At 46.4% G+C, this 25,966-nt stretch overlaps 5 protein-coding genes and 1 pseudogene across 9 annotated transcripts; 2 read left to right on the forward strand and 4 right to left on the reverse strand.

Annotated features, from left to right (window-relative positions):
- Window positions 1–2,527: 2,527 nt before the first annotated feature.
- On the forward strand, window positions 2,528–4,158 carry LOC121599155 (protein FAM8A1-like). Its single transcript, XM_041926711.1, has 3 exons — window positions 2,528–3,072; window positions 3,175–3,316; window positions 3,447–4,158. The coding sequence occupies exons 1-3, from the start codon at window positions 2,694–2,696 to the stop codon at window positions 3,916–3,918; spliced, it is 993 nt and encodes a 330-aa protein (XP_041782645.1). The 5' UTR covers window positions 2,528–2,693; the 3' UTR covers window positions 3,919–4,158.
- LOC121599031 (glutactin-like) lies at window positions 4,154–6,223 on the reverse strand. The gene is made up of 4 exons (XM_041926502.1): window positions 5,288–6,223; window positions 4,838–5,212; window positions 4,438–4,768; window positions 4,154–4,364 (listed from the first exon to the last, which is right to left on the reverse strand). The coding sequence occupies exons 1-4, from the start codon at window positions 6,221–6,223 to the stop codon at window positions 4,231–4,233; spliced, it is 1,776 nt and encodes a 591-aa protein (XP_041782436.1). The 3' UTR covers window positions 4,154–4,230.
- A 1,503-nt stretch (window positions 6,224–7,726) lies between these two features.
- On the reverse strand, window positions 7,727–12,088 carry LOC121599156 (annotated as a pseudogene).
- Window positions 12,089–13,873: 1,785 nt separating this feature from the next.
- Window positions 13,874–14,854, forward strand: LOC121599470. Its single transcript, XM_041927298.1, has 2 exons — window positions 13,874–14,219; window positions 14,299–14,854. Exons 1-2 carry the CDS (start codon window positions 14,009–14,011, stop codon window positions 14,700–14,702), a joined length of 615 nt encoding a protein of 204 aa, XP_041783232.1. The 5' UTR covers window positions 13,874–14,008; the 3' UTR covers window positions 14,703–14,854.
- A 1,556-nt stretch (window positions 14,855–16,410) lies between these two features.
- On the reverse strand, window positions 16,411–21,797 carry LOC121599015 (gelsolin-like). 5 transcript variants are annotated; one of them, XM_041926471.1, is made up of 8 exons: window positions 21,550–21,641; window positions 21,383–21,467; window positions 19,339–19,413; window positions 18,777–19,263; window positions 18,494–18,708; window positions 17,339–18,421; window positions 17,037–17,273; window positions 16,411–16,629 (listed from the first exon to the last, which is right to left on the reverse strand). In XM_041926471.1, exons 2-8 carry the CDS (start codon window positions 21,440–21,442, stop codon window positions 16,567–16,569), a joined length of 2,220 nt encoding a protein of 739 aa, XP_041782405.1. In that variant the 5' UTR covers window positions 21,443–21,467; window positions 21,550–21,641; the 3' UTR covers window positions 16,411–16,566. The 5 variants fall into 5 exon arrangements, with proteins under 5 accessions (XP_041782405.1, XP_041782402.1, XP_041782403.1 ...); XM_041926468.1 differs by lacking the exon at window positions 21,383–21,467 and having other exon boundaries at window positions 21,550–21,797; XM_041926469.1 differs by lacking the exon at window positions 21,383–21,467 and having other exon boundaries at window positions 17,339–18,418; window positions 21,550–21,796.
- A 2,105-nt stretch (window positions 21,798–23,902) lies between these two features.
- LOC121599016 (gelsolin-like) lies at window positions 23,903–25,738 on the reverse strand. The gene is made up of 3 exons (XM_041926473.1): window positions 25,625–25,738; window positions 25,020–25,248; window positions 23,903–24,927 (listed from the first exon to the last, which is right to left on the reverse strand). Exons 2-3 carry the CDS (start codon window positions 25,245–25,247, stop codon window positions 23,989–23,991), a joined length of 1,167 nt encoding a protein of 388 aa, XP_041782407.1. The 5' UTR covers window position 25,248; window positions 25,625–25,738; the 3' UTR covers window positions 23,903–23,988.
- Between the last annotated feature and the right edge of the window lie 228 nt (window positions 25,739–25,966).

A 25,966-nucleotide genomic window follows, 5' to 3' on the forward strand; every position in this document is an offset into this window, starting at 1 on the left:
CCACTCGAAAGTACTGTCATTTACCAGTGAGGCGAACACTTCTGTCAAAGTAAGCTCTGTTCACTGCTGCTTCGATGTAAACAACTTTTCTAAATACAAATTGCGAAGCAAGTGTGAGGCAAGATTTTGTGAGAATGATTGGACAAAACACCCAGGAAAATCATTTTATAAGTTTCCAAATCAATTCAAAAGATGTGAGAAGTACATCAAACAATACGCATTGGAATTTGCGAAGAAAAACAAAAAGGGGATTTAGCAGTTTCTTCTCTGTGTCAGTGTAGTAAGCGAATCATTATAGAGATGGCGCTAGTGTTTAACGTATTTTCATTTGAAATAAGGAGACAACTTTTGAAGCTCATTTTGTTGGAAGTGTCACGTCGGTTTGTCGGTGGGCATATGGAGAACCAGGGAGGTGAGCATCCCGACGCAAAATAAAATCGTCACGTGGGCGGGGGGCCACCCAAGCGCCACAGATTAAGCTTAAACGACTGGAAAATTGAATATCCATATAAAAAAATGAAAGCTCCACAGCTTCATTGGTTTGATCAATAGATGGCGTATTACAACTCATCATTATATTGCTATCCTGTTCTTGCAATGTGTTTCGACAAGTTTCATCTTATCATGACCTATATAGCCTTATAACTTTCTGAGCAAAAATCTTTGTGAATGGTCGTGTGGTCAGATACGTGGGTATCAACACCACCCAAATAGCCAAAATTGTTTAAGCAGCTCATTTTGGCACGCTAAAGATCGCTGCTCTAATTCGCCTTTTGCAGTAGATAAACAGCATCAAAGTTCCAGGCGGTCCTTTTAAATAGCGCCTAAGCAGCTTCCTTATGCTACGGTGCCGGGGATTGTTTTTCTTTGTATTTTATTTTCAAGCAAGCGTCATCGATGAAATAAACAACAGGATTTGTTTTGTTTGTGTACATGTATATATTTTTAAATCCTTAATATTAATAAATTACACGAAATGTATCACAATTTACTGTACAGTCACAATCACTTCCCTAAAAATCCCTTCTTCAAAGAACTAATCTAACTTGTGCAGCAGCAATGAGATGATTGACGGCGTCACACTTTGACAATTTGACAAGAGCCATCTCGTACCGATGTCATGGACTAAAAAGCTATAAAGTTCCACCAAGTTCGGTGCGCTTTCTTAACAAGCCTTCAAGTTACATCATGAAACCTACACATAGTGCTAATCAGCCGCAAAGTTCCAAAGAGTACCATGTGCCTGTTAAAAAGCTCCATAGTTCCGCAAAGTACCGTCTATCTCTGAATCAGCCACAAAGTACGACATCGGAACGATTTTTCGTTAAACAGCCCTAAATCAGCTATAAAGTACGAGCTGGCTATTTGGGCAACGACCATAACTCAATTCTCACTTGCTTCAGTACTGGTGGTTTCCATTGGAGTTTAGTAATTAAACAATTGTATCTCCGTTCTAGTTCTAGCGATGCATAACTTCAATGCGAAACCATACAACAGTACAGAGGAAATGAGAAAGCTCTCCTCTAAGCAATGAAGCTCAACTGGTTGGGGTATCCCACCAACAGAGAGCGCCACCAGCTTTTTTGCTATTTTTAGAATGAATGAGTCGTTTGCCGTCTGCTAAACGAAGTCTTTCTATATTCCGTTTAGGTAGAGAACTTGAGTCGTTTAGAAGCCGTTTAGTGGTCGTTTAGTGGATTTGTGGCACTTGGGCGGATAGTAGATCCCGAATCAGTTTCTGGAATCGGTTTCGGATTCGGCTCCGGAGTTGGAATTGGCTTTGAAACGGAGTCGGTTTCGGTATCTCCATAAGAATAGGCGTTTGAGTCCAATGATGATAAGTATTGATAGCCACAAAGAATCAAAATTTACTAGTAAACGATCTATTCTTATGGACATTCACGGACCGACTTTACTTCTGAAACTTCTTAATTCAATTCAAGAACTGATTCACATTCCGAAGCAAGTTCAATTTATGAAGCGGCGATTCCCAGATCGATTCCGATTCCGGAGCCTACTCTGATTCCGGAGCCAATTTTGATTCCGGAGCCGATTCCGATCCCGGAATAGATTTCGAGGCCGACTCCGAAGGCGACTCCGGAATCGACACTGGAGTCAACTGTGGAATCGGCTCCGGAATCGGCCCCGTGATCGTCTACAAAATTGACTCGGGAATCGGTTCGGGAATTGATTCCGAACATGGAATCGGAATCGGGTAAGTCAGATTCCGAGCTCCTATCACTAGTCTATTTAGATATATCGATTTAGATATTGTCACCCAACGTTCTATATAAAGCTTTCCATACACTCCTAAGCAGCTTAGAAGCTCCTTTAAAGGTTTAAAACTCTGATGCTGTTTGTTTTCACAAATAATATCGTATGTTCACTCAGCATGATTGTTTTATTTACTTTACCCTTCATAATAATAAAAGAAAAGGTATTAAAAGCCTATTTTTTTAATGAAATTTAAACCATTTGTTTATTTACACAATATTAATTGCGTTCGTGTTCGTGACCGCCTGCGGCACCCATTGTGCACAGTTGCACTGACTCAGTTGTTTGGATTTGTGCGCTGGAAAAACATTGCCGTAACAAAAACAAAACCCTCACCCGTGTTTTGCTTGTGCAGAAGAAAATCTTAAAGGGCACCAATTCACGCCCGCGTTTCGTTGCGTTGTCCTCCCCCGCTCACCATGGCCGAAAATCAGGACACAATCAAAGAGAAGAAAGACAGCGGTCCCGTCGACGGTGGGCCGCAGCTGGATCTGACCAAATCGTCCAAACAGATTTACTTCGAGCTGCTGCGAACATGGGTGTACCATGCGGAAATGCAGAACCATCTGCACGCCCACTTCCCCTACTACCTGATGAACAACTATCCGCAGCTGTTTCAGCTAAACAACGGGCAGGCGGCTGGACCCGGCATGATGGGACAGTTCATGAGTGGTGCGGGCACAGCAGCGGCGAACGGTGGGGGAACGTCGGCACCCGGAAGCGGTACCGGACAGGGGACGAATGGTGCCGGGAACCGGGGGCGTACGGAAACGACGGATCCCACCCGACCGGATGATGGTAAGTGGAACCGGGAAGGGTATTAAGTATTAGTGTAATTAAATCGATTTTCGTTTTTGGCTTGATATCCATTCCCCTGGGGTGCCGCTCCCTCATCTGCAGCAATCAACCGTCACGGTGGATACGAGTACGTAATTGCCCCGCTGTGGAAGCGCTTTGCCGCCGAAGCCATCGATATTGCGATAATCTTTCTCCTCAAGATAATGACCACGCTCGCGTTTATAGATGCGTTCGAAATCGATCTGTAAGTAGCAGGCCGGATGACGCAAGACCGAAACCAATCGGCAGACCTTTGCCCGCTATCGCAACCCGGGCGCGGAATTTATTTTATCTTAATTTTATCAACGTTTTTTTACCACCGACCACCCTCCCAGCCTGTACATGGATCTGGACGCGATTCGCAACTCGTTCGAGGAGGACTACACCGAGCTGCTGTCGTTCACCTCGGAGCTGATCTTTCTCGAGATCGGCATCAAGATCGCGGTGTGCATCTACGAGGCCGTCTGGACGGCCCACGTCCAGGTCATACCGGGCAGCGCGACGCCCGGCAAGATGCTGATGGGGCTGCGGATCGTGTACGCGGAATCGGTGGCCGTGCTCGAGCCGCAGCCGCAGCCCGGCCTGCTTAGCAATCAGGTGCCGCTGCGGGCGCTGCTCTACCCGGGCACGACGCCCAGCTTCGGCCGTGCGTTTGCCCGGGCCGTGGTGAAGAACGTCGTGATAGCGTTCTTCTTCCCGATGTGTCTGCTGCTGCTGTGCTTCCGGCAGAACCGCTCGATCTACGACGTGATGACCAAAACGGTCGTGGTGGAGGACAATCCCAATCCGGTGCTGAGACGCCGCTAGGCAGCAGCAACAGGCTGTGGAAGGGACCACCTTCCCACCCGGTACCAAATGAGTTAAATTGTTTTTTTTGGAGCGAAGTGCAGGGTGATTGTGGCCCTATTTAAGGGCTGTTTTGAGTTAACCAAATACCGGAAAGGGGGGAAAAAGAAACGGTGACGTGTTACGCCGGCCACTATTACGTGTAATAAATGCTGCGCACCATCCCCCGCTTAGCAAAGGGGAAATCAGCTCTAGTTTAAACATTAACCATTCACACACACTTTATTCCCTCATTTGTGACGCACCAATCCCAACACCAATCCCAATCCGCACCTATTGCGCTGGTTTTGGGTGGGATTTCTTTTTCTGAATCTCGGCCGGGCTCTTGATCGCGACGGTAAACTCCTCCCTAAAGTCCTGCCCGATCGTAAACTGCTCGTTAATCTTGAGATACGGTCCGAGTACGTCTGTGGAGAGATGGGGAGAGAGAAAAGGGCAATTAATTGAAATAATTTTGAAAAACACTCTGTCTAAACTTACTATTCAGCGGGGGCCAGGCGGGCACATCGCTCGCTTCCGGTTTGCCGGTGATGGCAAAGGACGTCCACAGGTCGACCATGCGCTTCGCCACCGCCGTGTCCCGCTCGTTCAGCTGGGCGGCGCTCGGCGGGTAGGGGAACAGGTACATCAGATCGTTCGAGTGATGTACGCCGCCATCGAACGGGATGGCCGACGTGTCGCCGCCGTACCCGAAGCGCGTATGCTCGCCGGCATAGTCGAACGAGTACAGGTACGTCTGGTCCGGCAGGTACATCGCATTGTTTTGGGCCATCTTCAGCACCGGACCCTTGATCAGTACGTCCGCCGTGTGCTGTGGGAATTAATTGCGAATTAATTTAATATTTTTTCTAATTATTTTAAGCACGAGCCTTGTACTTACGTCACAAAACCCGGCCAGCAGCTGGCGCAAATCGCCCGACGCTAGCTGCTCGTGCGTGAAGAACTGCGCCATCGTGAGCGTGCGTACCGTGCAGGACGGATCGTCCACACCGAGCACCTGGTTGACCTCGTCCACCATCCGGTGGATCGTGATGTGCGGGTCGCCGATCAGCTTCTTGAACAGCAGTATGTTGAACACCTCCAGAAACGCGAACGTGCCGTCGTGCCGGGTAACGCCGGTCAGCAGCGGCATGTTCTTGCGCCCACCGCCCTTGCGCATGATGAAGTACGGGTTTTCCGGGAACAGCCCGTTCGGGTCGTTGAACACCATACGGGCGCCCCCGATCGTGTCGGTACCGTTCGGGGTACGAAGGCGCTACGGCGTGGCCAGTAAAGGAAATCCATTAATGCAGTGGCCCCCGATCATCGGCCCTTTTGCCCCTTTACTTACGTAATGTTGGGTGAACGCTTTCATCAGGCTGAAAATGTCCAGCTCCATCAGGAAGCGCTCCACCTGCTCGAGCGGTGCCTTCCGATCGAACCCGGCAAACCCGGCAATGTCGCGGCAGTTCCGCTCCGGGCTGCGGTCCCACACCCACGACCCGTGGCAGTTGCCCGACTGCAGGATGAGCCGCTGAAACAGCCGCTCCGTATCGACCAGCGGGCTGTACGTCATGCTGGAAACCATCGCCGCCCCGGACGACTGTGCCATGGCCGTCACCTGCCCCGGGTCGCCCCCGAAATGGCTGATGTACTTCTGCACCCACTCGAACGCTAGCACCACATCCATCACGCCCGCATTGCCCGGGATTTGCCGCGTGTTGGAGCACAGAAACCCAAGCGCACCGAGCCGATACTGGGGCACCACCAGCACCACGTCCTTCTCCATGATGTAGTTCGGTGGATAGTGCAAGATCGCACCGTCGTAAAACCCGCCGCCGTGCACGTACACTATCACCGGTTTGCGGCCGCGCAAATCTTTCGTAAACACGCTGAGATTGATACAGTCCTCCAGGTTTTGGGCGCGCTGCTCCTCCGTCAGCAGCTTCATGCGCTTGTACACCGGCGAGCCGAGCTTCGGCTCGGACACATCCATCACCCCGTCCCAGGGCTGTACCGGGACGGGCGGTTTGAACCGTCGCTCACCGGTGGCCGGTTCGGCGTAGCGGACGTTCAGGAACTGCAGGATGTTTACGCCCGTCCAGGCGCCCCGTGTCGTTGAGCCTTTCAGCTTTCCGAGACCCGGGAGCTCGACCACGGGGTTGAGGTCGGTCGATTCCGGACCCGCCATCGTGGAGTAGCGCTTGCTGGAGCTGCACAGTACGGTCAGCTGCTTGCTCGGGCGATGCGACCGGAGCAGTAGCGTTCTGCTGATGCTGATGGCCATTGCAAAACTGAGGGGACCTGCAAATTTCACCCCATGTTCGGGCACGGCAGGCCGGTGCAGCCGACGAATTTTTCGCGAATCTGCATTAGCTTAAGACGATTAGCGTGCCAGCGCCAAAAGATAAGGGGGGTTCTGTTGCTCGTTTTGCACGCACGGTTTGCGATTTTTATTTTTGCTTGGTCTCTGGGTCCCCGGAGTTGTGTGAACTTTTTTTCGTCTGATAAATTGATATCCAACGGGCGGTGACATCAGGGTGTGGGGTAGCAGCACAATAAAGGCTGGGTGCCGACTGGGTCAGACAAGTGGCTTCTTTCTTTCCAAGGTACGTGGTCTTTGGTACAGTGTACTTTGGCGGTGTAAAACTAAGCCACCCCGTCTGGGGAAGATCGTTTAGGAGCATTTGTTTGTGAAAGAACTGATGATATGAACCGTATATGTCACACTCATCAGAGGAATTCTGTTGAGAAAAGAGGCTCTTTTCAAGCAGTTATTCAATAGATATGAGTGGAGGCACTCTTTTAAGTGAGTTGAATTCGATTTGAAGAGTGACTAAAAGCGATTTCAATATTAGAGATCACTTTTCCAGATAGTTTACATTCTGAATCAGTGTTAACAGGGAGTTCCAAAAGAGTGATTCATAGTAAAAGTGAAGAGTGAATAGTATAAATAATCATATAAGCTCTTTGTGCTGAGTTGTAGCTCATCCATTCCCTTGCTCAGTGTGCACCTCTCTCTATTGTTCATCTTTCAATGAGAAATGAGGACTCTGTTCGTACTTTCAATGCAGTCCTGTGTGCCCAGTAAGTAACTCGGTAAGCGTATTGTAGCTCCACAAGCTCAATGTAGTTCGACTAGCGCAATATGGCTCCGTACTCTCAAACCTGCCTGTAGCTCCGTACTCTTAAACCTATGCGCGGGCTAGGACGGACGCTCTCCGGGTTGATTGAACATTAATTTAAAGATGAGTTTCATTACCTTTGATTCTAAATCGATGCATAGCACGGAGCTCCATATATTCTCTTCTTTTCCACATTCAAGAGTGTAGAGTTCTCTGTGACGCCTGCGCTCATCAAAGAGGTGTTTGATGCCTTCGTTAGGTGCAGTGATGAAGCTTTTGATCATTTTGAATTTAAATTGGAATCAAGTTTCTTCAATTAATGAAAGGCTCAGTGAAATCAAAAAGAGCTTCCGAAAATACTCTCAAATATATGTATTTGGATGGTACTCATGATGAGCTCATCTAAGGCCTTTATTGAGAGCACTCTTGAGACATTTTGTCCCGGGAATCCCTTGGTATCACTGTATAGTCTATTTCTTCTTGAGAATTACTACTACGGGGTGATGAATCGAATGAAGAACTATCTACATTAGGTTAGGTAGATATCGCTAGGTCTAATCATTAGACCATTATTAACTTAACTTAATAACTGAAGCTAAAGAGTTTTTAATATTAATGGATGTTTATGAAGAATTGATGAACGGAAAGACAGCAACGGAATTCAATTATTACTTGCCTAATGTTATTTTAGTTATTGTCTGTATTACTTATCACTACTGTATTTTGTTACATATTTTTTGTATTTTAATCTAACATCAATTAATCATGAACCTGACGAAACGAACTCCATTAAAAAACACCTTTAGCTAGGGGTAAAAAGTGCGTACGAATATGGCAGAAGTTCCTTGTTGAACTGCCGTTATCAAATAATCTTCATTATCAGCTTCAGGTAAATGATACCTTCGCCATCTAAGAATAGATAACTTGTTTTGTGTTGGTATCCAGCTAAACCTCGTCACAGGTTTCCGTATTGTTTTGTACTGTTTTTTTGTCTGCTTGTTATCGGAAAGACTTGCCAAAGTGGATTAACACAACCCCTGTCACACTACACCCGTTGCTGCTGCTGGGTAAGATTCCGCCGGATTAGTTCGTCCTGCTGCCGTGTTGTGACGCCGCGGTCCGCCGGTGCGGATGATTCTTTTTGCTGCTGCCGCTGTCGCCGGGCCGCGTCAGCGTTGACCGTGAATTCGTCCAGGAAGTTGCTGCCAATGGTAAGCTCCCGGTCAAGGTGAACGTACGGGCCGAAGATCTCTGCAAGCGGTGCAAGTCACAGCCGGTTTGGATTAGTAGAGTTGTTAGTGTGGTTAGAGGTACGGCGGCCTAAACTTACGGTTAAACGCTGGCCAGTGGGGAAGATCGCGTGACTTGGGTACGCCCTCCACTATGAACGACGTCCACAGATCGACCATCTTCTTTGCCATCGCTGTGTCCGGTTCGTTCAGCTGGGCAGCGGTGGGTGGGTAAGGGAAAAGGTACAGCAGATCGTTGGTATGATGCACACCTCCATCGAACGGGATGTGGCTGATGTCCTGATCGTAGCCGAACCGGGTATGCTCGCCACGGTAGTCGAACGAGTACACGAACGTTCGATCCGGCGTGTGGCGGCTGTTGTACTGTGCTAGCCGCAGCACGCTTGACTTGATCAGATGCATTCCACAGAGCTGAAGAACAGGGAAGAGTAAATTTTGTCATATAAACGGAGCAAGCTTTACGAGCGTTCACGATCACTCACATCGATCAGCCCTGGAACCATCTTCAAGATGTCCCCATTAGCAGCCGCCTCCATATCGAGCATACTCTTCACGGCGAGTGGCGTCACCGAACACGACACCTCAACCGTACCGAGAATTCGCTGAATATCCTCGATCATATCGTACCGCAGGAAGTCCTTCTTGTCGTGCAGCTTCAGCGCACTCAAGATCGTGAACACGTCCACCAGCGCAAACGTACCCTCGTCTTTCACCACACCGGTAAGCATGGGAATGTTTTTCCTACCACCACCGGCCTTCATCACCTCGTACGGTGTTTTGGGGAAGAGCTGTGATGGACCCCCGATCGTCATACGACCGCCGGTGTTGTTGATTCCCTTGTGAAGACCTTGCCACTGACATCGAGAAAGGGGACTTTGTAATAAAATCACTCATAATAAGAAAATAAAACCACTCACGTTGTGATGCATGAACGCCTTCAGCAGCGTGTACGTGTCCAGCTGCAGCAGGAACTCCTCCACCTGCTCCAGCGGTGCTTTCGGATCGAACCCGGCACGCCGCGCAATGTCTCGTGCATTACGCTCCCCATTATGATCGAACTGCCAGCTGCCAAAAGCAGCACCCGAGTGGAGAATGATCTTTTGAAAGTACGACTCCTTCAGGGCCGGGCTGAACAGCAACGAAGATAGTATGCCCGCTCCGGCCGACTGTCCAATGGCCGTCACCTGCGTCGGATCGCCCCCGAAATGCTCGATGTGCTTCTGAACCCACTCGAACGCCAGCAGCACATCCATAATGGCCGCATTGCCCGGAATCGTCTCCGTCTTGGTGGACATAAACCCAAGCGCACCGAGCCGATACTGTGGCACTACCAGCACGATATCCTTCTCCAGCAAGTACTCCGGTGGATGCTGGGCGGCACTACCGCTGTAGAAACCACCGCCGTGAATGTAAACCGCCACCGGACGCTTGGCGGTAGTGTCCTTCGTATACACGCACAAACTAATGCAATCTTCCAGGTTGGACGATTTTAGTTGATCTTTCGGTAGCTTCTTCAGATCACCGTAGCACGGTGCGCCCTGACCCCGGACCGATACGTCCTGGATGCCTTCCCACGGTTGGGCAGGGATCGGTGCCTTGAAGCGGTTCTTTCCCACCGGGGGTTCGGCGTATCGTACGTTCAGGAACTGTTGGACCGGTGCCCCCGTCCAGGCAGTTTTGGTGTAGGAACCTTTGAGCTTTCCCAGCCCGGGCAGATCAACGATTGGGTCGTGATCGTTGGAGAAGTTTCGCTTTATTACTACGCCGTATTGGGACACCACACGCGTTAGCGTTTCTTTCGGGGAGTGATGGCGCACTGGGAGTTGTCGGAGAAGCTTAAACATTGTGTGGCTTTTGTTTTGGGAACTATTGTTCACTTGAAGATCACGTTAAAACGAGCTTTTATTGTAGTTTACAGTTCACAGTTTTTGCTTGTTTGTTTATTCCACTAGTAACACTTCACTTCTATCTTTACAAAATCACTTCAATGCTTCTTTCAAGATACAACTAGTCCCGCGGTCACCTTCCAACTAAACGGACTTGTACCCGTGCTGGACAGTTTTAAGTGAACCTAATGTTTTAGGCCATCTCCAATACAATATCGTGAGCGGTGGTAATGTGTTAGTTTGTTATCATTCCTTCCCTTTGTCACAGGCATAAACTACTGGAATTTGGTATCCATTTTATCACTCGTCAAACCGAATGATGATCTTCCTACTGATTAAAAATTAGGAGGGGAAAACATCGAAACCTCCAAAATAACATCGCATAACGAGATAACAACGGGATGGGTAGGAGTAGTAAGTTTGGCTTACTGTTGTAGACTCCCACTGAATGAATCGAATTGTTTTTGCGCGCGTGTGTGTGTAGTTCGATTCAGCGTTCCCCAGGCTTAGCGCCTATGAACTCATCGGTGGTCTAGCTCTTTCGCGTGCATTTATTACAAGTTATCTATTGCGTTCCGCATTTCGACCGAATTCCGATACAACGCTATGTGTCGGGTGACGTGTAGGCCGACCAACCAATGGCCAGTTTTTGCGTGGCGTGAGGCGCATTTTTGGGATTATTCGGGTGTAGATATCAAGCTGGCGAGACAGTAAGGCGGTGGGCGCCTAGCCTGGAACTTCTTTTCCGCAAAAGCCTAGGCATGGATTAGCGAATTTTATTGGGGCGTTGAAGGTGTTATGACCGATAGGTTGAATTAGAAAAAGAGCGTAATAAACTTATTATTTGCATTAAAACGACTTATCTAATTTATGATAAAGAAATCTCACATGCTTTGAATGCTTTTTGCATCATTGCCTTTTATTTCGATACCCCGGTACGTCCCGTTTTGTGTTTGTCTTATCACGCATTCTCACGAAAAACCTTACATATCCTCCAGCTCAGCCTTATAGTAGTGCAGCGGCTCATTGTTGGCCAGCTTCTCGCGGATGCGATCGCAGCGCTTGTTGGCCACCTGCTTATCCTTCGGGCAGGCCAGCGCCATCTGACGCCACATGCAGTACCCAAAGTTGGACGTTTCCGAGCTGCACTGGCCCGCCTCCCGGGGCATTTTGGCCGCCTTGTCCTTCGCCTCCTTGACGCAGGTTTCGATGTGCCCCGCCAGCAGCGGCTGCTGCCAGTCGTCCGCCGCAAAGTTGCTCTTCACAAACTCCATCAGCTTCGGCTCGATCAGCGTACCGTCCTCGTTGACGACTTCCTTCTTGCGGCCGACGCACTCCATGGCGCAGATCACTTCCATCTTGGTTTTGTTGAGCCGTTCGCACGAGAAGAAGTCAACCGGTTCGTAAGCTGTGGGAAGAGAGTGATTTGAAATTGGTATTGGGAAAACAAATAGCCAAAATCGCTTCGTCATGTTTACCTCCATCGGCCTTGTTCTTGTTGCGCACCTCCATGAAGCACTGCTTCTTGATTTCGTGGATTTTTTCCATGTTCTCCGTGTTGGCATCGTTGCAGCATTTGTACTTGCGCTTGCACTTATCATCCTGCACTTCAGACGCCGAGCGACGGAACCGACCGAACATGACGGGCTCATCTGCATTGTCCAGCAAATCTTCCATCAAGACCTCATCTGTTGCAAAGGTAAATAAATATATTTTTGCAATGATCATTCAATATTCGGAATCAAAACAAACACTTACTGTAGAACGAATCCTGGAAATCGTACGCAACCACACACCCAACCAAACCGACGAAAAGTGCCAACTTCAGCATGATGTAAACAATCACCTAAACACTGTTTGCAGAACGAGAAGATCAGCTCCGTTCTAGAGCTTGCTTGAATTTGATGATCATTCCAATGTTTTGGGATGCTTTATATACCCTGGAAGGCTGCAATGGTAAAAGCAAACAGAGCGGCAAAGGTGTCTGGAAGATATGTATTTTTATTTCACTCACTCCCCTTTTGATCTGTCTATGTTTGTGCAGATTATTATGCTTTGCGTTCTTCCCGGTGATCTGCATCTTTCAGTGTGTTGATGAACGAGGTAAGAGATCTAGTTGGAAGCTCTGATTGATTTGTGCGGAGATCAAAGATCAAGTGCTTTGTACTGTACGCAATCAGGATGCAGGAAAAGAAGTTTTATTTGTAGCATTACTTAATCATTGTGTTTAGTAAAAATTAAACAATATCGTTAAGATCTTAAATTTCTGAAAACATAAATACAATAGTTAAATGATATTTTACAAGTTCTTCCATGATTATTTTAATGTTTGTTTTATCATTTTCACCGCATCTTTTGCAATTTTCCCAAAACTTGGTTTAATGAATTGGTTTAATACATTTGTTGGAATATTCCAATTGCAAGTTGATTTCTGAACTATAACTAGGCATTATATTGTTCATGTTCGAGTGTAATCCTTTCGAAATTTTCATAGGCTGTACGAAAAAGAACTAGTCGTTAGAGATGTTCCTTATATAGAGTTTTTGAATTTTTGTTTGTTTATTAGGAAACATAACTTACTATTAATCCCTTAAATAGAGCATTAAATACTAAAAAACCTTTGAAGAATTCAGTACAGGAATAACACGTTTGAGATGTTATTATAAAAACCTAAATAATTCATTCAAACCATCATGAAATTGTGGAACAAGTTTTAAAGTATTTAAGACAATATGCTAATTCTATAGACCTCTGTGACCTCTGATCGTAATAAAAGTTAATCAGAACTAAAATTTTTACAATTGTTTTTGTAAAAAAAAGACATGAACACTGAAAATACTTCTAGCACTCAGTCCCTTTTTAATGCGCTCAGTCGTGCTTATTTTTTTTTTGCGCTTGTTCGTTGTCTCCTTTCTACAGTTTTGTTCTTGGCCACCCCATAACAAAGATTGATGATTGATGGGCGTAAGATCCCGGCCGTAAGATTGGGAAAGCTCACAGCAATCTTCGCCACATATGACTGGCTCATCCAGCAGATTCGTCTATGCTCTCTGTTCTGGCCTAAACGACCCCCATCCAGCGGCCCAGTCTGTTGGTGTGCAGAAAATAAAGCAAAACATAAATATCACTTTCCTAGGAACTTATATTTGCACCATTAGAAACTGGCCCTTCCAGTTAGGCGGGTTGCGTTGTTGCGGCTGTTGTTGTTTTGGCTGATTCGTGTTACGTACGGTCAGGTCAATGATCCATAGAATTGCCGAAAAACGACCAATGTATGCCTATGGCTACAAAACTGCCAACGGGAAAAAAGCACGGCTGTAACTGAACAAATGACATGGTCAGACTTCGCGATCTGCCGTGATTGTGCGCTCGGTGTTAATTCTACAGGTCAACAGAACTATTGTGTAAGAGAAAATGGTAATTCACCTACAAATGTACGGTTCGCTCCAAGCGCTGGAGATATGATTCACCTGACTCGCCACGGTTAGGGGCAGGGGACGGGCAGATCGCGGAGATCGGAAAGAGTTTGTTTGTACACGAAGAAAACTTCATTTCCTTCCCCTCACACGTGGGGGCTGAATTGAACAGCTTACAACCGCTTTACAACAATTGTGAGAAACTCATCGTCAGCGAAATTACCGCTGCGACATTGCATTGCGGAGATGGCAATTAATGTACGATCAGCACCACGATCAAGCTTGACTCTTATCGACCGCATCGGCCAGTTGCATCGTGTATAAAAGCACTGCCCGTAGGTTGCTAGTGGACAGTTGCAGTGTTTCCATACTCGTTCAGTAAGTTCAGACATACGATGGGAAAGGTGTTGATTCTGTTCGTCGGTGCGCTCGTAGTGGCCAGTGTCGCAGCAGGACGATTTGAGCGATCGGTATTTGCGCCGAGGATGAAGCGCGATGCTACGATGCGCTGTTGCAACGATGGATTCGAGAAGAGTGAAGTACATGCCAAGTTCGCTGAAGTCCGAACTGCCTGCATGGAGGAGCTTGGTCTGGGTGAAACCACTCGTAAGCATTGGTGATGTTAGAGTAGCATTCCTGTTTGTTCGTATTGCAAACGATCGATTTCTTTGCCTGCGACGTCTAGATGAAGAGCTGATCAAAAACCGAGAACACCTGAACTGCATCACCGAGTGTATCGCCAAGAAGGAGGGCATTGCGGACGAGAGCGGCGCACTGCTGCACACCGACCTCGCCAAGGTAGTGCTGGAGCACATGAGCACGATCGAGTGGAAGGTACCGCTGGCGGAAGGCTTCATCCAGCAGTGCTTCGATGAGGTTGAGCTAACGGACGGTGCCTTCGTACCGAGCGACGAGGCAAAGTGCAACCCGGAAGGGTTCGACTTTGTGTTTTGCCTGTGGCGTCAGTTTACCCTGGCCTGTCCGGAGGAGTTCCGGGACGATTCGGAGAAGTGCGTCGAGCTGCGGGATAAGCTCACGAACAAGGAGGACGTGAGCGACTTGCACGATGATATAGAGGCGGCTGAGTAGGGCGGCTAGCTGTGTGCGCGCGCCTGGATGTATGCAACCGGAATGACACCGACCTAATGCTGCTGCTGGAGAAAAGATTTAAACTTACGGTTAGGTATCCGTTGCGAACGGATGCAAATATGAATAAATAACACACACGATCATGCCCCCAATTTGCAATGGAGTGCCATTATTTAGGGTTTAAAAAATAGTTGCAAAGTTTGCAATAATTCATTTGATGTCGTATTGACTTATGAAGTCAGCCAATAGCTCCAGTGTTTGATTATAGGTCTCAAATTACTTATAGTTTGTTGAGTTGGGCCGGTCTTGTAGACCATTGTACCTTTTTTGCGACCAATAAGCATGTCCTTCAAGAGTTCAAGACTGTTCGATCCTGCTATACGTAAACCACTCATATCACTGATAGACAATCCCAGGGACAGCTATCATCGGCCTGGTCCGAATAAGGTTGTAGAGGTAAGTAAAAAGGGGTAGTATGAGGAAGAAGAATAAGAAAAAAGAAGACAAAGAGTTAATTGATTAAATGATAATACTTTTCATTAAACGACTTTTTGTTGCCCTTTTCGGTAACACCATTTTTCGATAATTACTCTTTTTGGTAGACATCAATACCAAGACAGCGCTCATGCCCCTACGTTTGCTAGCAATCATCATACTTTTGACACCTTTTGATAAGTTGACCAGTATCTAGTGCAATAAATCTAATAAGGGTGAACTAGATAAGAAAAAATGGGGTCTTATTGTATAGAGCAAGATGATTAAGGCCTTTCTCACCTAATTCTTATGACGGTCAATTAATAGTAGAGCTATTGCATAAACTTTGTTTGTGAATCGTTACACGAATCTTGCGCCATATATTATGCAAATAAAATGGCAAAACTAAACACAAAAAAAAATAGTAGGTACAGTTGAAAGAAACATTTAGTTATTATCCTGAAAATTCAAAGTACAGTGTTTTGAGAAGACTCAAACACAAACGAACTCTTGGGACTCAGAAGGTCTGAATATCATTACAATAACTAGTAAAATAGTAAACTGTAACTTGTTTAGTTAAAATATAGTGCAATAGTAAGTGTACTTCTTTATGAGACGATGATTTAAAATATTGGTCTAACTAAAGATAACTCCTCTGGAGCTGTTAACTGGACATAGTATAGAAAAAACCACACATGCACATTTCATATATTTTTGAAATATATTATAATTTTTTATTCAAATATCTTTAAACATGTATTAGCTTTAATTCATTGCCAGGTCGTAATAATAATGGGTGGAAAAATAGAGGCGTTTGGTTTTGAATGTAGTGTTGACATGACAGCCGTCAACTGTCAATCTCCATAGTGGAAAACGGGTTAGTATCATGAAAGACACTAAAAATTGAATTGGAATTTATTAAAACCTTATTAGGAAAGGCACTAAAAATTGAATTGGAAATTATTAAAACCTTATAAGAATAGGAAATTTTAACCAACATTGATATATCAATAAAATGTTTTATAATAATACTAACCTTAAGACGCATTATAGCAAGACGTCATGGAGTAATATTTACTTATACCAGTGTGATATTAGCTCAAGCCTCATTGTAACAAGCAAGAGAGCTTTTTGATTACAACTTGTCTTGAAAGCTGCATACCTTTGTGAACGTTTTTTTCCAAAACTTTTTTGTTTTAATTATAATTGATTATAAAAAGAAACACAGTTAAAACACGCTCATTTACTTCAAACACAGTTTTATTCGTTTGTGCGAACGTTCGTAATAAACGTACAGATTAAATGTAGCAAGGTAGTAATGGTGCATATACGAGTGTGACACGTGACGGGCGAAATGACACGTGATAGTGGATGAATGGTCGATGCGTATCTAAGCAGCATGCTGGTTTTGCTCCAAAGCCTGCTGCCGGTACGCTTCGTATGACATTTGGTTCTGTAAAAAAGAAAGAGATAGAACGACGAGAGATGAAAACTTTTCCATAAAAATGCAATGCGTTGTGCTTGATTACTGATTTCTTCTGCACACATTGCACATCTAAGACAAACCATTCCGTAGGTTACCCAAAAGGGAAGCGAATTAATACGAATTAATACAGCAGCATAATCGTAACGTAACAGCTCACAAATTACAACCCAAAAACGTACGCAAACCAATTAACGAGCAGATACCGTGCACTGAGGAGAAAGTATACTTTTGTTAGCGATAAGCAATCGAAATTATGGAGAGGTTAGACATAAGTCGGGAGATACAATAGTACATCCTACACCAGGTTTACACACGGCTAGTAGCACACTGTTAAGCCAACAACCGGTCGGGGCAAGCGCTCACTAACGACTAACCTCCCAGAAAGCATCGTCCCATGTGGGGAAGAGTCGCTTGAAGCTTCTCGGCTCGGCGCCCTGCTTAAGTACAACGATCGGGACCGTCTCCTCCGACCGTTCGGACGGATCGGTACGGATGTACTGGCGGGCCATATCGATCGACTTGCTGCGTTCCTCCTCGGTTGCACCGTTACCGATCCAGCAGTAGATCTCGTCGCCACCATCCAGCACCATCACATCGTCCACGTTGAGATCCTGGATAAGAGTTAATTAGTTAATTTGAGGTAAAGTTCACCCAAGTTCCGAAATAACACACTCACCTCCTGCTCGTAGTGTGGCACTTCCTCGACGCGCAGCTTCTTGTTGTACAGAATGCGACAGTGGAACAGTCGGGGCGTCAGGAACGGGGCACCAGCCGGGTCCAGCTCCCGATCGTACTCATCCTTTCCACCGAGCGCTGCCCAGAACTCCGCCGGTTCCGACTCTTCCGCAACAACTTCGGCACTTGCGTTGGGCGCAACCACACCGGCAACGTTGGCCGCCATATCCTTCTCCAGATCGGACGCACCGACACCGTGCCAGATGTACACGGTGCCCGCCGTCTTCAGCAGGAACACATCGTCCGACGCTAGCGATGCTGCCGTCGGGGCCATCTCTTCCGCACGCACATCATCGGAACAGGTACCGCGAATGCGGAGCAGCTTCGTATCTTCCGCCGACTGCCTGCCGTAATCGCCCAACAGCGTCACCATTCTGCCCTTGAACAGCTTCATAAAGTGGCGCGGTTCATTGCCCTGTGCGACGCGCACCAGAATCGCTTTCCCGTTCAGCTCATCGTCCATGCGGACGGCGTGCATGGCCGACGCACCCTTCTCCGTAGTGCTGGACGTTTTGCCCTGCCAGAAGTACACGATGTACCCGTGGCCACCGGCCCGGACCGTGTACTCGTACCGCACGAGGTACGAGTCACCGGCGTAGAACGTACCGTACGCATCCGGCTCAACCGGCTCCAGGTCGTAGTTCTGTACGCGCCATATCTCCACCGCACCCTGACCATTGTCCGGCATGAAGCCGAGCGCACGGCCACCGTTCTTCTTGAACGTGTGCAACACCTCCGGATCGAACTCGGCCTCCGCATCCGACTCGTCCCCGTTGCCCATGGCGGTTTTGATGAGCTGCGCATGGCTGATGCCCTTATCGCGCCAGCTGGCGAAGAATTGCTTGAAGTCGGTCGTTTCTCCGTTCTCCACCACGCGATGTACGGCGGTGTGGACCGGGTAGCCCTTGGCGGTGATAAACTCCTGCGCCTTCACCATTGCCTGGGACCGTTCCTGACCGGTTGCACCCTTGCCGATCCACACGTAGATACTGCCTGCCCCGGTGTCGAGGATGTAGCAGTCCTGCTGAACGGGAGAGAATCGAAGTTGAAGAAGGCAACTTTGAGCGGTGTGCAGATGAGGACGTTATCTACTCACATTAGAATCCAGCATGCTCTGCTTCAACGGCCGCTCCCCGATCGGTGTGATCTCGAGCGATCCGCTAGCATCCGACACGTGGTAGAGAGCGATCGCCTTACAGTCGGACCGTTCGTACGCTTCGTCCGACTCCGACTCTTCTGCCACAGCGTCGGGAGAACCTTCACCGAGCACGTCAAAGAATTCCTGCTGTTCCGCGGAGCTTGCAAACTCATCTGCATACCACAAAAGACCTTATTAATTCCATTTCAAGGATTGCACCAGAGTCATTCAAGCTTCCTACCTAAGATGTGCACATTGGCACGACCCGCATGATCTTGATCGCGAATCTGGCCCGCAGCACTGATCGCCTTTATCTTCTCCACCCGCTTAGCGGAGGCTCCCACGTACACGTAGATGTCGTACCCGGCATCCAGTATGAAGCAATCGCCCTTGTTCATCGACCCAACTGTCAGCGGCACCTGGCGGACGCGCACATTCTTTGCGCCCTTCACCTGGAACAGACGCTTCTCGCCGGCCGCATTCGTTTCCACCTCGGTGAAGCCGCTCTTGACGCCACCGGCAGCGTAGCGCACACCGCCCGGGAAGTAGCTCAGAAACAGCGAACCCTCGTGATCCTGCACCTCACGATGCTGAACCGGGGCGCCGTTGTGACGATCATCCAGCTGGACGGTCAGAATCGCCGCCGAACCGGCCTCGTCTTGGGACGTTTCCAGCCCAAGCCAGAAGTGGACGTCCCACGAGAGTATGCCACTCTTGGATTCTTTCGTCTGCAAGATAAACGGGGGGGGAGGTGTTATTTCTCAAAAACGAGGCTCAGATCAACGAGTTCAGAAAACTCTTACATTCAGTACGATGTAGGAATCACCGGTGTAGAATTTGCCGTACTCTTTTACCGGTACCGGGACGGGCTCGAAGTTCTGCAAGGAAACAATGCGTACGATCGCCCGGCGGGGCTATTAGAAGTGATTCATAACAGTAGCTCAGTACGATAAGCAGGTTTACGTGTGGAAAATCAACAATCAACCTTCTATATAAGTCATTAGCGATCCATGACGAACGTTTCTTCCGAGCGGTTTGAATTTCCCATGACTCACAAGGTCGCAGCGGCAGTTAAATGGATCGCGGCTTAGAAAAGATCGTGGTTCCGCCTTTCAGCTCAAAACTCCGAGGGGTTTTTGGGGGGCAAACTAACCAACGGAAATGGTCTGTTTGAACTGGTGGGTACACAGTGCGACGACTGTTTGAGTGTAGATTAGTCGTGTGGAATTAATTAAACAAACCAGATGAGACTCTGCCAAGAAATCGAAAAGGGGGGGGGGGGTATAAAGCTCTTGCTGTAAACAGCATGCGTGCAGTTTTTGCAAAGTTTACATTAACACGCTTTCGCTAAAAATATACCGACCGAAATTCCCCAGAACAAAAAAAGACGTCGGGTGGGTTGCGTTATGGCTAGATAGCGCGGTAATTGCGTTTGTAAGCCTGGGGTTCTCGTCCGGGTGAAGCATAGATATCAGTGACCGTACACCCGATCGATATGACACATTTCGGTATCTTATCTTATCTTGGGTACTGCGCATCATATTAGCCATTAAGGTAACGCCCGGTCAGAACATGACGAGTTAAATGCTTTCAATCACATGGATCGTATGAGCTGGTCATTTTTGAATTCTTTGAAGAAATCTTGAGTTGTCATAAGAGTCATAAGAGGAAGATCTTTCTCATCTTAAAGGGCATCCAAGGAGTCCAAGAAATATGTTTTGGCGATAAGGTCTTTTTCATCTTGAAGAGTATTTTAGTCACTTGTGTCCAACCATATATTATGCACTAGCAATATCCTCCCGCAACTAGAACGAACATCCAAAAGGGGAAGTGATTAATACTCCTCCGTAAAACAGTGTTCTACTCCCATGTAAACAAAACATCTGGCGTACATTAATGCATTCCAGTTGTACTCTTGGGGGAGCTGCGTTTGATGTATTGCTTTTCCGTCGTCTATTTATAAAGCTGCCAAGACCGAACCGACTTGCCGTCCGAAGAAGAAGTCGCCTCCCGTTAACACTAACAACATTGTTTTTGTCTTTGTGGCAAACGTTGTCACTTTTTTTTCTGTTGTTTTTCAGCGTCGATTCGTAACGGCACGTAACACGCATGGTTGATAATTATCAGCCCAACCACATCGCAACAGATAACATTGTGGTTAGCGTATATGTGAGTCAGGTATTATTATTTACAACCATCTCGGTTGGATTAGATACTGATGGTAGTGCGCTGTGGCGTGCGGTATCGGAACTCCATGGGGAGCTATTTTTCTCCGTGCCGATGGGATGGTCGTGAAGCTTTACGCCAGTCTGGTGCCATCGATTTTTTTGTGCCCAAAACTGGCACATCACCATTTAATCTTGCCACCGTACACGTACACCCTCACGATCACTCCCACGGCCATAGTAGGGCCGTCGTTTCAGTTTTCCTCATTGCATCTTCTGTGTGTCTTTTATGTGTTTGCTGCTGAACCGTGTCGAAATAGGACTGAAATCGATTTCGGTGTCTTAACCGAATAAAAAACTCGCTCACAAACACACTCACACACACACACACACACACACACACACACACACACACACACACACACACACACACACACACACACTGCGACCCCTCGTGGCCGTTTAAAGCGCATTATCGCTTCCGGCATCACATCGCGAGCCGCTGGTTTGCTGGTTCGCGAATTTCTCATTTCGCAACGCATCTTCAAAATTGTGTGGTTGATTTTTCTGCCTTTGATTCAGGCACGCAAAACCTGTTTTGGAACAGTTTGATGCGGGTTTTTTTTGGCCTGCGTTGTTGTGACCTTGTGCATGTAACAAACTCGTGGTACTCTATATTCACCTCAATGCGCCACACTTCCAGACCCTTGCTAATGCCGGCATTTTCAAACGCTGGATGCATCGTTACGTGTTCACTGCACAGTGCACTTGGTTGTAATAGAAGTAGTATTAGTAGTAGTAGTAGTAGTAGTAGTAAACAGTCACTTGATCACTCGAGAATCCACCTACACTTAGATTCAAAGAGCAAAATATAGAGGCACTGTATGGAGGCACATCCGCAGCACGCGACTTCTTGCGCGGAACTGTAACGCCTCCATAGGCTGAAACCGGCATTTGTACTGGGACAGCGTTTATCTCGGGTGGCGGGTGTGACCGCGGTGCGGGAGTCTCGCAGGGGCGGACCACCCTTTCAGGCGGAACTTCCCAGCGATTGTTGTGGTGGTGTTGATGATGGTGGATAAACAGAGAGAATTATTGAGCTTGAACTTGAGCCGTGCCGTTTCGGCACGTGAACACTGCGAGAGCAGCATTGGATTGAGGTGTTTGTGATGTGAAAACAAAAACTTTGTACATCTGAGCTACACGAGAGAAAGAGATACAGAGCATTGTGGCTGGAGAGAACTGAAGATGAGTCACTGCAGTGGGAGAGTTTTGGTAGTAGACTACAGTGATCTTCACCGTTTTAGCAGAATGGCATTTTAGAATAAGAATCAAGTTGAGTAAACACGAATAATTGAGGATAATGTTAAGTTGAGTGATGTCATGGTTGTAGGTAGTTAAGAAAGCAACTCTTTTTAATCCTAGAAATATACTAAAACAGCCTCATGCATTGAATTTTCCTACATATTGATAGAACATGTTAAATTCTTAAATAAAACAATTAAAGTGATAGATTAATCATGACTGATAATTGATAATGATTGACGTATTATACTTAAATCTAATTAACAGTATGAGCACGGCATAATATCAACCTTAAACAACCCATAAATTAGTGCGTTGATAACAAAATACTTAGAATGAACTCGGCGTTACAGAACCTTTCTATCTGAATAATCAAATTGATAATATTGTATAGCCGTTGCCGCTACATATTAGCTTCAACTCGCCAAGTTTTTTCACTGTAGTCAATTATTTTGTTTACAACACTGAACATTATGTCGGAAACGGTTAGTAATTTAATTGATAGAATGTAAAATATTTTTAAAATGTTAAGCCATTTTTAATATTTCAGTAAAATGAAAAAAAGCCAGCTTTTTATCCGGAGTAACATCAGGAACATCTTATTAATTTAATAGATTTTATTCATTAACAAATAATCGAATTGCACAGTTTTTGTTGTGTCTTTGTAATGGGAAATTCAAATTGCTGTAAATTTGATCAAATTTATAAAATGTATCAGCTTGTAAATTTAGCATGATCCTAGCAATTCCTACTAGAGTAAAAATTGTTGACTCACAGACAAAAACTGAATTTTGGTGGAAACAACTGTGCATAAGAATTGGTAATAATTAATAATCAAAATATGATACTTTAATAACAAAATAAAGATGGTTTTTATGGTAAAAAAAAACAAAATGATTAAAGCAAATTTATACTTAAAATATAAATTGAGTGATCATTGATTTCTATAAATAATTAAAGTATAAAGTACCATCTTTGAAAACAGTTGCAAAAAAAGTAGAATAAAAGAAAAAAGATAAGAAACGAAGTTGACAGAAACACCACTTGCTTAAAGTTATAAAACTCAATACAGTTAAAACATAAAGAAAAATGTTTTCAAATACCATCTTTTGTGAACAGTATTTAAGATAAGGAAATGAAATTAAATCATGTGGAAGGTAAAATATGTTAAGACCCCATTTGTCAAAAGTACCATAAGTAATGAATAATAGTTTTCATCTTTAACTACTTCTTCATTTTTCGTAACAAATTGCTGCAACTTGTGCAATGAAAGCTCGTCTAGAAGAGGTCTAAGTTAAAAAATGATCGAAAGGATGAAAAATTAGTATTAAAATTGAAACTTTTTATGATAAATAAGATAATAAATAAAGAGCTTTTGATATAATTCAGAACAAATAGTCTAGCTAGTTTGAAATGCATTGAAAACCAAATTATGACATTGAATAACGAGTAGTTTTTAATTTTCCAACGTTTTCTAGTTTACGACTAAATAAGTGTCTTCATTTTAAACAAAATATGTGTAAAGTACGCCAGCTTTACATTAATTTTTTTAGCAATGCTACAATTATTGGCGTTGTAAAACAATTTAAAAGCTGCATAGTGATCGTTTGCCTTAAAGGCAGCTTCTAAAGGTCGCAGATAGGTTCAATTTAACTACGTTCTAAGATATGGCGGTATAATTAAGTCAATGACATTTCGCTTCGGGCATGCTGGAGGAAACGATAATAGAACCATTTACCGGTAAGAATAATTGACATCAATTAATCTGCAACTGACGCTTCAAACGTGACAAAATATTGACTAAGTGAAACATTACGTAGTTTCTCTGCGTTTTTTTAAAGACTACAACTGTATTTTTTCGGATTGTTGAACTCTTTTACAATCAACACGCCTTTCATCATTTTGTACATTATCTCATGTATTTCTCTACAAAAAACAATCTCATTTTCTACGCCAGTCAGCAACTCATCACCAAACTTTCACTTACACCAAACGCGACTGGTTCGAGCCGGCAGCACGCCAGGTCTGGAAGAAGTGCTTGAACGGAGCCGTTTCCGCGTTCTGCACCAACCGCTCGACCGGTGTCCAGGCCGGATACTTCTTCGATCCGATGAACTCCTGTGCCTTGGCCAGTGCTTGCGTCTTTTCCTGCTGCGTCGCACCCTTGCCAATCCACACGTACAGACCGCTGCCCGTGTCCAGGATGAACGAGTCCTCCTGCTTCAGGAACTCCTGCTTCAACGGACGTTCGGTGATCGGTTCCACTGCCAGCTTACCCTTGGCGTCCGTCACACGGTACAGCTGAACGCGGGCAGCATCCGTCTTCTCGAACGCAGCATCGGCCGGTGCGGTGGATTGATCCGGCACCAGGTTCGGCGAACCGGAGCCCAGAATCGTGAAGAAGTTCTCCTGATCGGTCAGCGTGGAAAACTCATCCACAATGTGCACCTTCGACCGGCCGGCATGATCCTGATCGCGCAGATCGTTCGCAAAGTTGATCGCCTTCAGCTTCTCGACGCGACCCGCATGCGGACCAACGTACACGTAGATTTCACGACCCGCGTCCAGTATGAAGCAGTCGCCCTTGTTCATGGCCGACACGGCCAGCTCGACCTGGCGGACGCGAATATTCTTCGTACCCTTGATGTGGAACAGCCGCTTCGCACCGGGATCGTTGGTGGTTACGTGCTTGAAGCCGCTGGCAACGCCACCCTCCAGATAGCGGACAGCGCCCTTGAAGTAGCTGAGGAAAAGGTCCGACTCGGTGCCCTCCACTTCCCGGTGCTGTACCGGCAAACCGCCCAACAGATCATCGAGCTGCACGGACAGGATCGCGGCCGAACCGGCCTCATCCTGGGTAGTTTTCGTGCCGAGCCAGAAGTGGATGTCGTGCATCTTGACCTTCTTCTTGTCCTCCTTCGTCTACATCGGGGCGGCAAAAGGACAAAATAGATCATCAATAAAAAACCCCCGTTTCTTATCACCTGCATCGGGGCATGGTCGTTATCACTCACGTTCATCACGATGTACGAATCACCGGTGTAGAATTTGCCATGCTCTGCCTTCGGGATGACTACGGGCTGGAAGTTCTCCACACGCCACACCTCAACGCCGACCGTTTTTCCCGCATTGTTGAATGCGGGAATGTTCAGCTTCTTGTTCGGCCCGCTCGCAACGGTAGCACCGTGCACGAGGGCAACCGAAACCGTCACCAAAAGTGCACTGACGAGCAAACGATTCATTCTGTGGGCGAAAGAGTGCAGAACACAGTGTGTTGTTGGTGTTTAATTCTGCTGTTCAATAACATCAGCCCCAGCAGTGTCATTGATGTCACGGTTATCAACGATTGTACAACAACTGGGTGGTTTTGTTTGTACGGTTTCCCCCGATGACCCCTATAGCCTTCACGTTGATAGGCTCCGTACGGGGCCCGTGAGCAGATGAGTTCAAGGTTTACCGGAACACAGTGCGTAACACTGGCGCATCGGGTTTTGTCACACACTATCCGATTAGGATATGCTTGAGTGATCGTAGAATGCGGCATATCACATCACAAACACTAAACACACTTCCTTAACAATCACTTCTAGATTATGTGCGATCATGTGCGCAGCCTTACCTAGCAGAGTCTCGCTGGTGGTCAACGTCTCCGATGTAACTCCGTGAACGTTATGCCGCAACGAAGCTCATGATCATTTATATTCGTTCAGCTTTTTGGAATGGACCCCGCGGTGTAACAAACACAAGTAAGCGTACCGATTCCGCAAAAGAAGATCGTAGAGAAGTGATTGAGTGATGACGTACGTTTGGGTAGGCATTGGGAAGGGATAGACAAGTAAAGTGTCGGTGTAAGTGTGTGCGGTCATCTTTACTGATTCACACTCGCTATGCTCCCATGTTGTGAGCTGTCTTGACCAGAGATGTAAAACTTTGGGAGGAGAGTGTATGTAGAAATGTATTT

This window comes from Anopheles merus, chromosome 3L (assembly GCF_017562075.2).
Source record: "Anopheles merus strain MAF chromosome 3L, AmerM5.1, whole genome shotgun sequence".
In the NCBI taxonomy this organism is placed as follows: domain Eukaryota; kingdom Metazoa; phylum Arthropoda; class Insecta; order Diptera; family Culicidae; genus Anopheles; species Anopheles merus.

Excerpts from the sequence above, each read along its gene's own strand:
- LOC121599155 (XM_041926711.1), top strand. The coding sequence starts at position 2,694 with ATGGCCGAAAATCAGGACACAATCAAAGAGAAGAAAGACAGCGGTCCC. Across the intron at positions 3,073-3,174 it reads TCCCACCCGACCGGATGATG|CAATCAACCGTCACGGTGGA; the intron begins GTAAGTGGAACC and ends CCTCATCTGCAG. Across the intron at positions 3,317-3,446 it reads GATGCGTTCGAAATCGATCT|CCTGTACATGGATCTGGACG; the intron begins GTAAGTAGCAGG and ends CCACCCTCCCAG.
- LOC121599031 (XM_041926502.1), bottom strand. The coding sequence starts at position 6,223 with ATGGCCATCAGCATCAGCAGAACGCTACTGCTCCGGTCGCATCGCCCG. Across the intron at positions 4,769-4,837 it reads TGCTGGCCGGGTTTTGTGAC|CACACGGCGGACGTACTGAT; the intron begins GTAAGTACAAGG and ends TAATTCCCACAG. Across the intron at positions 4,365-4,437 it reads CGCCTGGCCCCCGCTGAATA|ACGTACTCGGACCGTATCTC; the intron begins GTAAGTTTAGAC and ends ATCTCTCCACAG.
- LOC121599470 (XM_041927298.1), top strand. The coding sequence starts at position 14,009 with ATGGGAAAGGTGTTGATTCTGTTCGTCGGTGCGCTCGTAGTGGCCAGT. Across the intron at positions 14,220-14,298 it reads TGGTCTGGGTGAAACCACTC|ATGAAGAGCTGATCAAAAAC; the intron begins GTAAGCATTGGT and ends TGCGACGTCTAG.
- LOC121599015 (XM_041926468.1), bottom strand. The coding sequence starts at position 21,654 with ATGCCGGTTTCAGCCTATGGAGGCGTTACAGTTCCGCGCAAGAAGTCG. Across the intron at positions 17,274-17,338 it reads TGCCACACTACGAGCAGGAG|GATCTCAACGTGGACGATGT; the intron begins GTGAGTGTGTTA and ends ACTCTTATCCAG. Across the intron at positions 16,630-17,036 it reads GGGACGATGCTTTCTGGGAG|AACCAAATGTCATACGAAGC; the intron begins GTTAGTCGTTAG and ends TCTTTTTTACAG.
- LOC121599016 (XM_041926473.1), bottom strand. The coding sequence starts at position 25,247 with ATGAATCGTTTGCTCGTCAGTGCACTTTTGGTGACGGTTTCGGTTGCC. Across the intron at positions 24,928-25,019 it reads ATTCGTACATCGTGATGAAC|ACGAAGGAGGACAAGAAGAA; the intron begins GTGAGTGATAAC and ends GCCCCGATGTAG.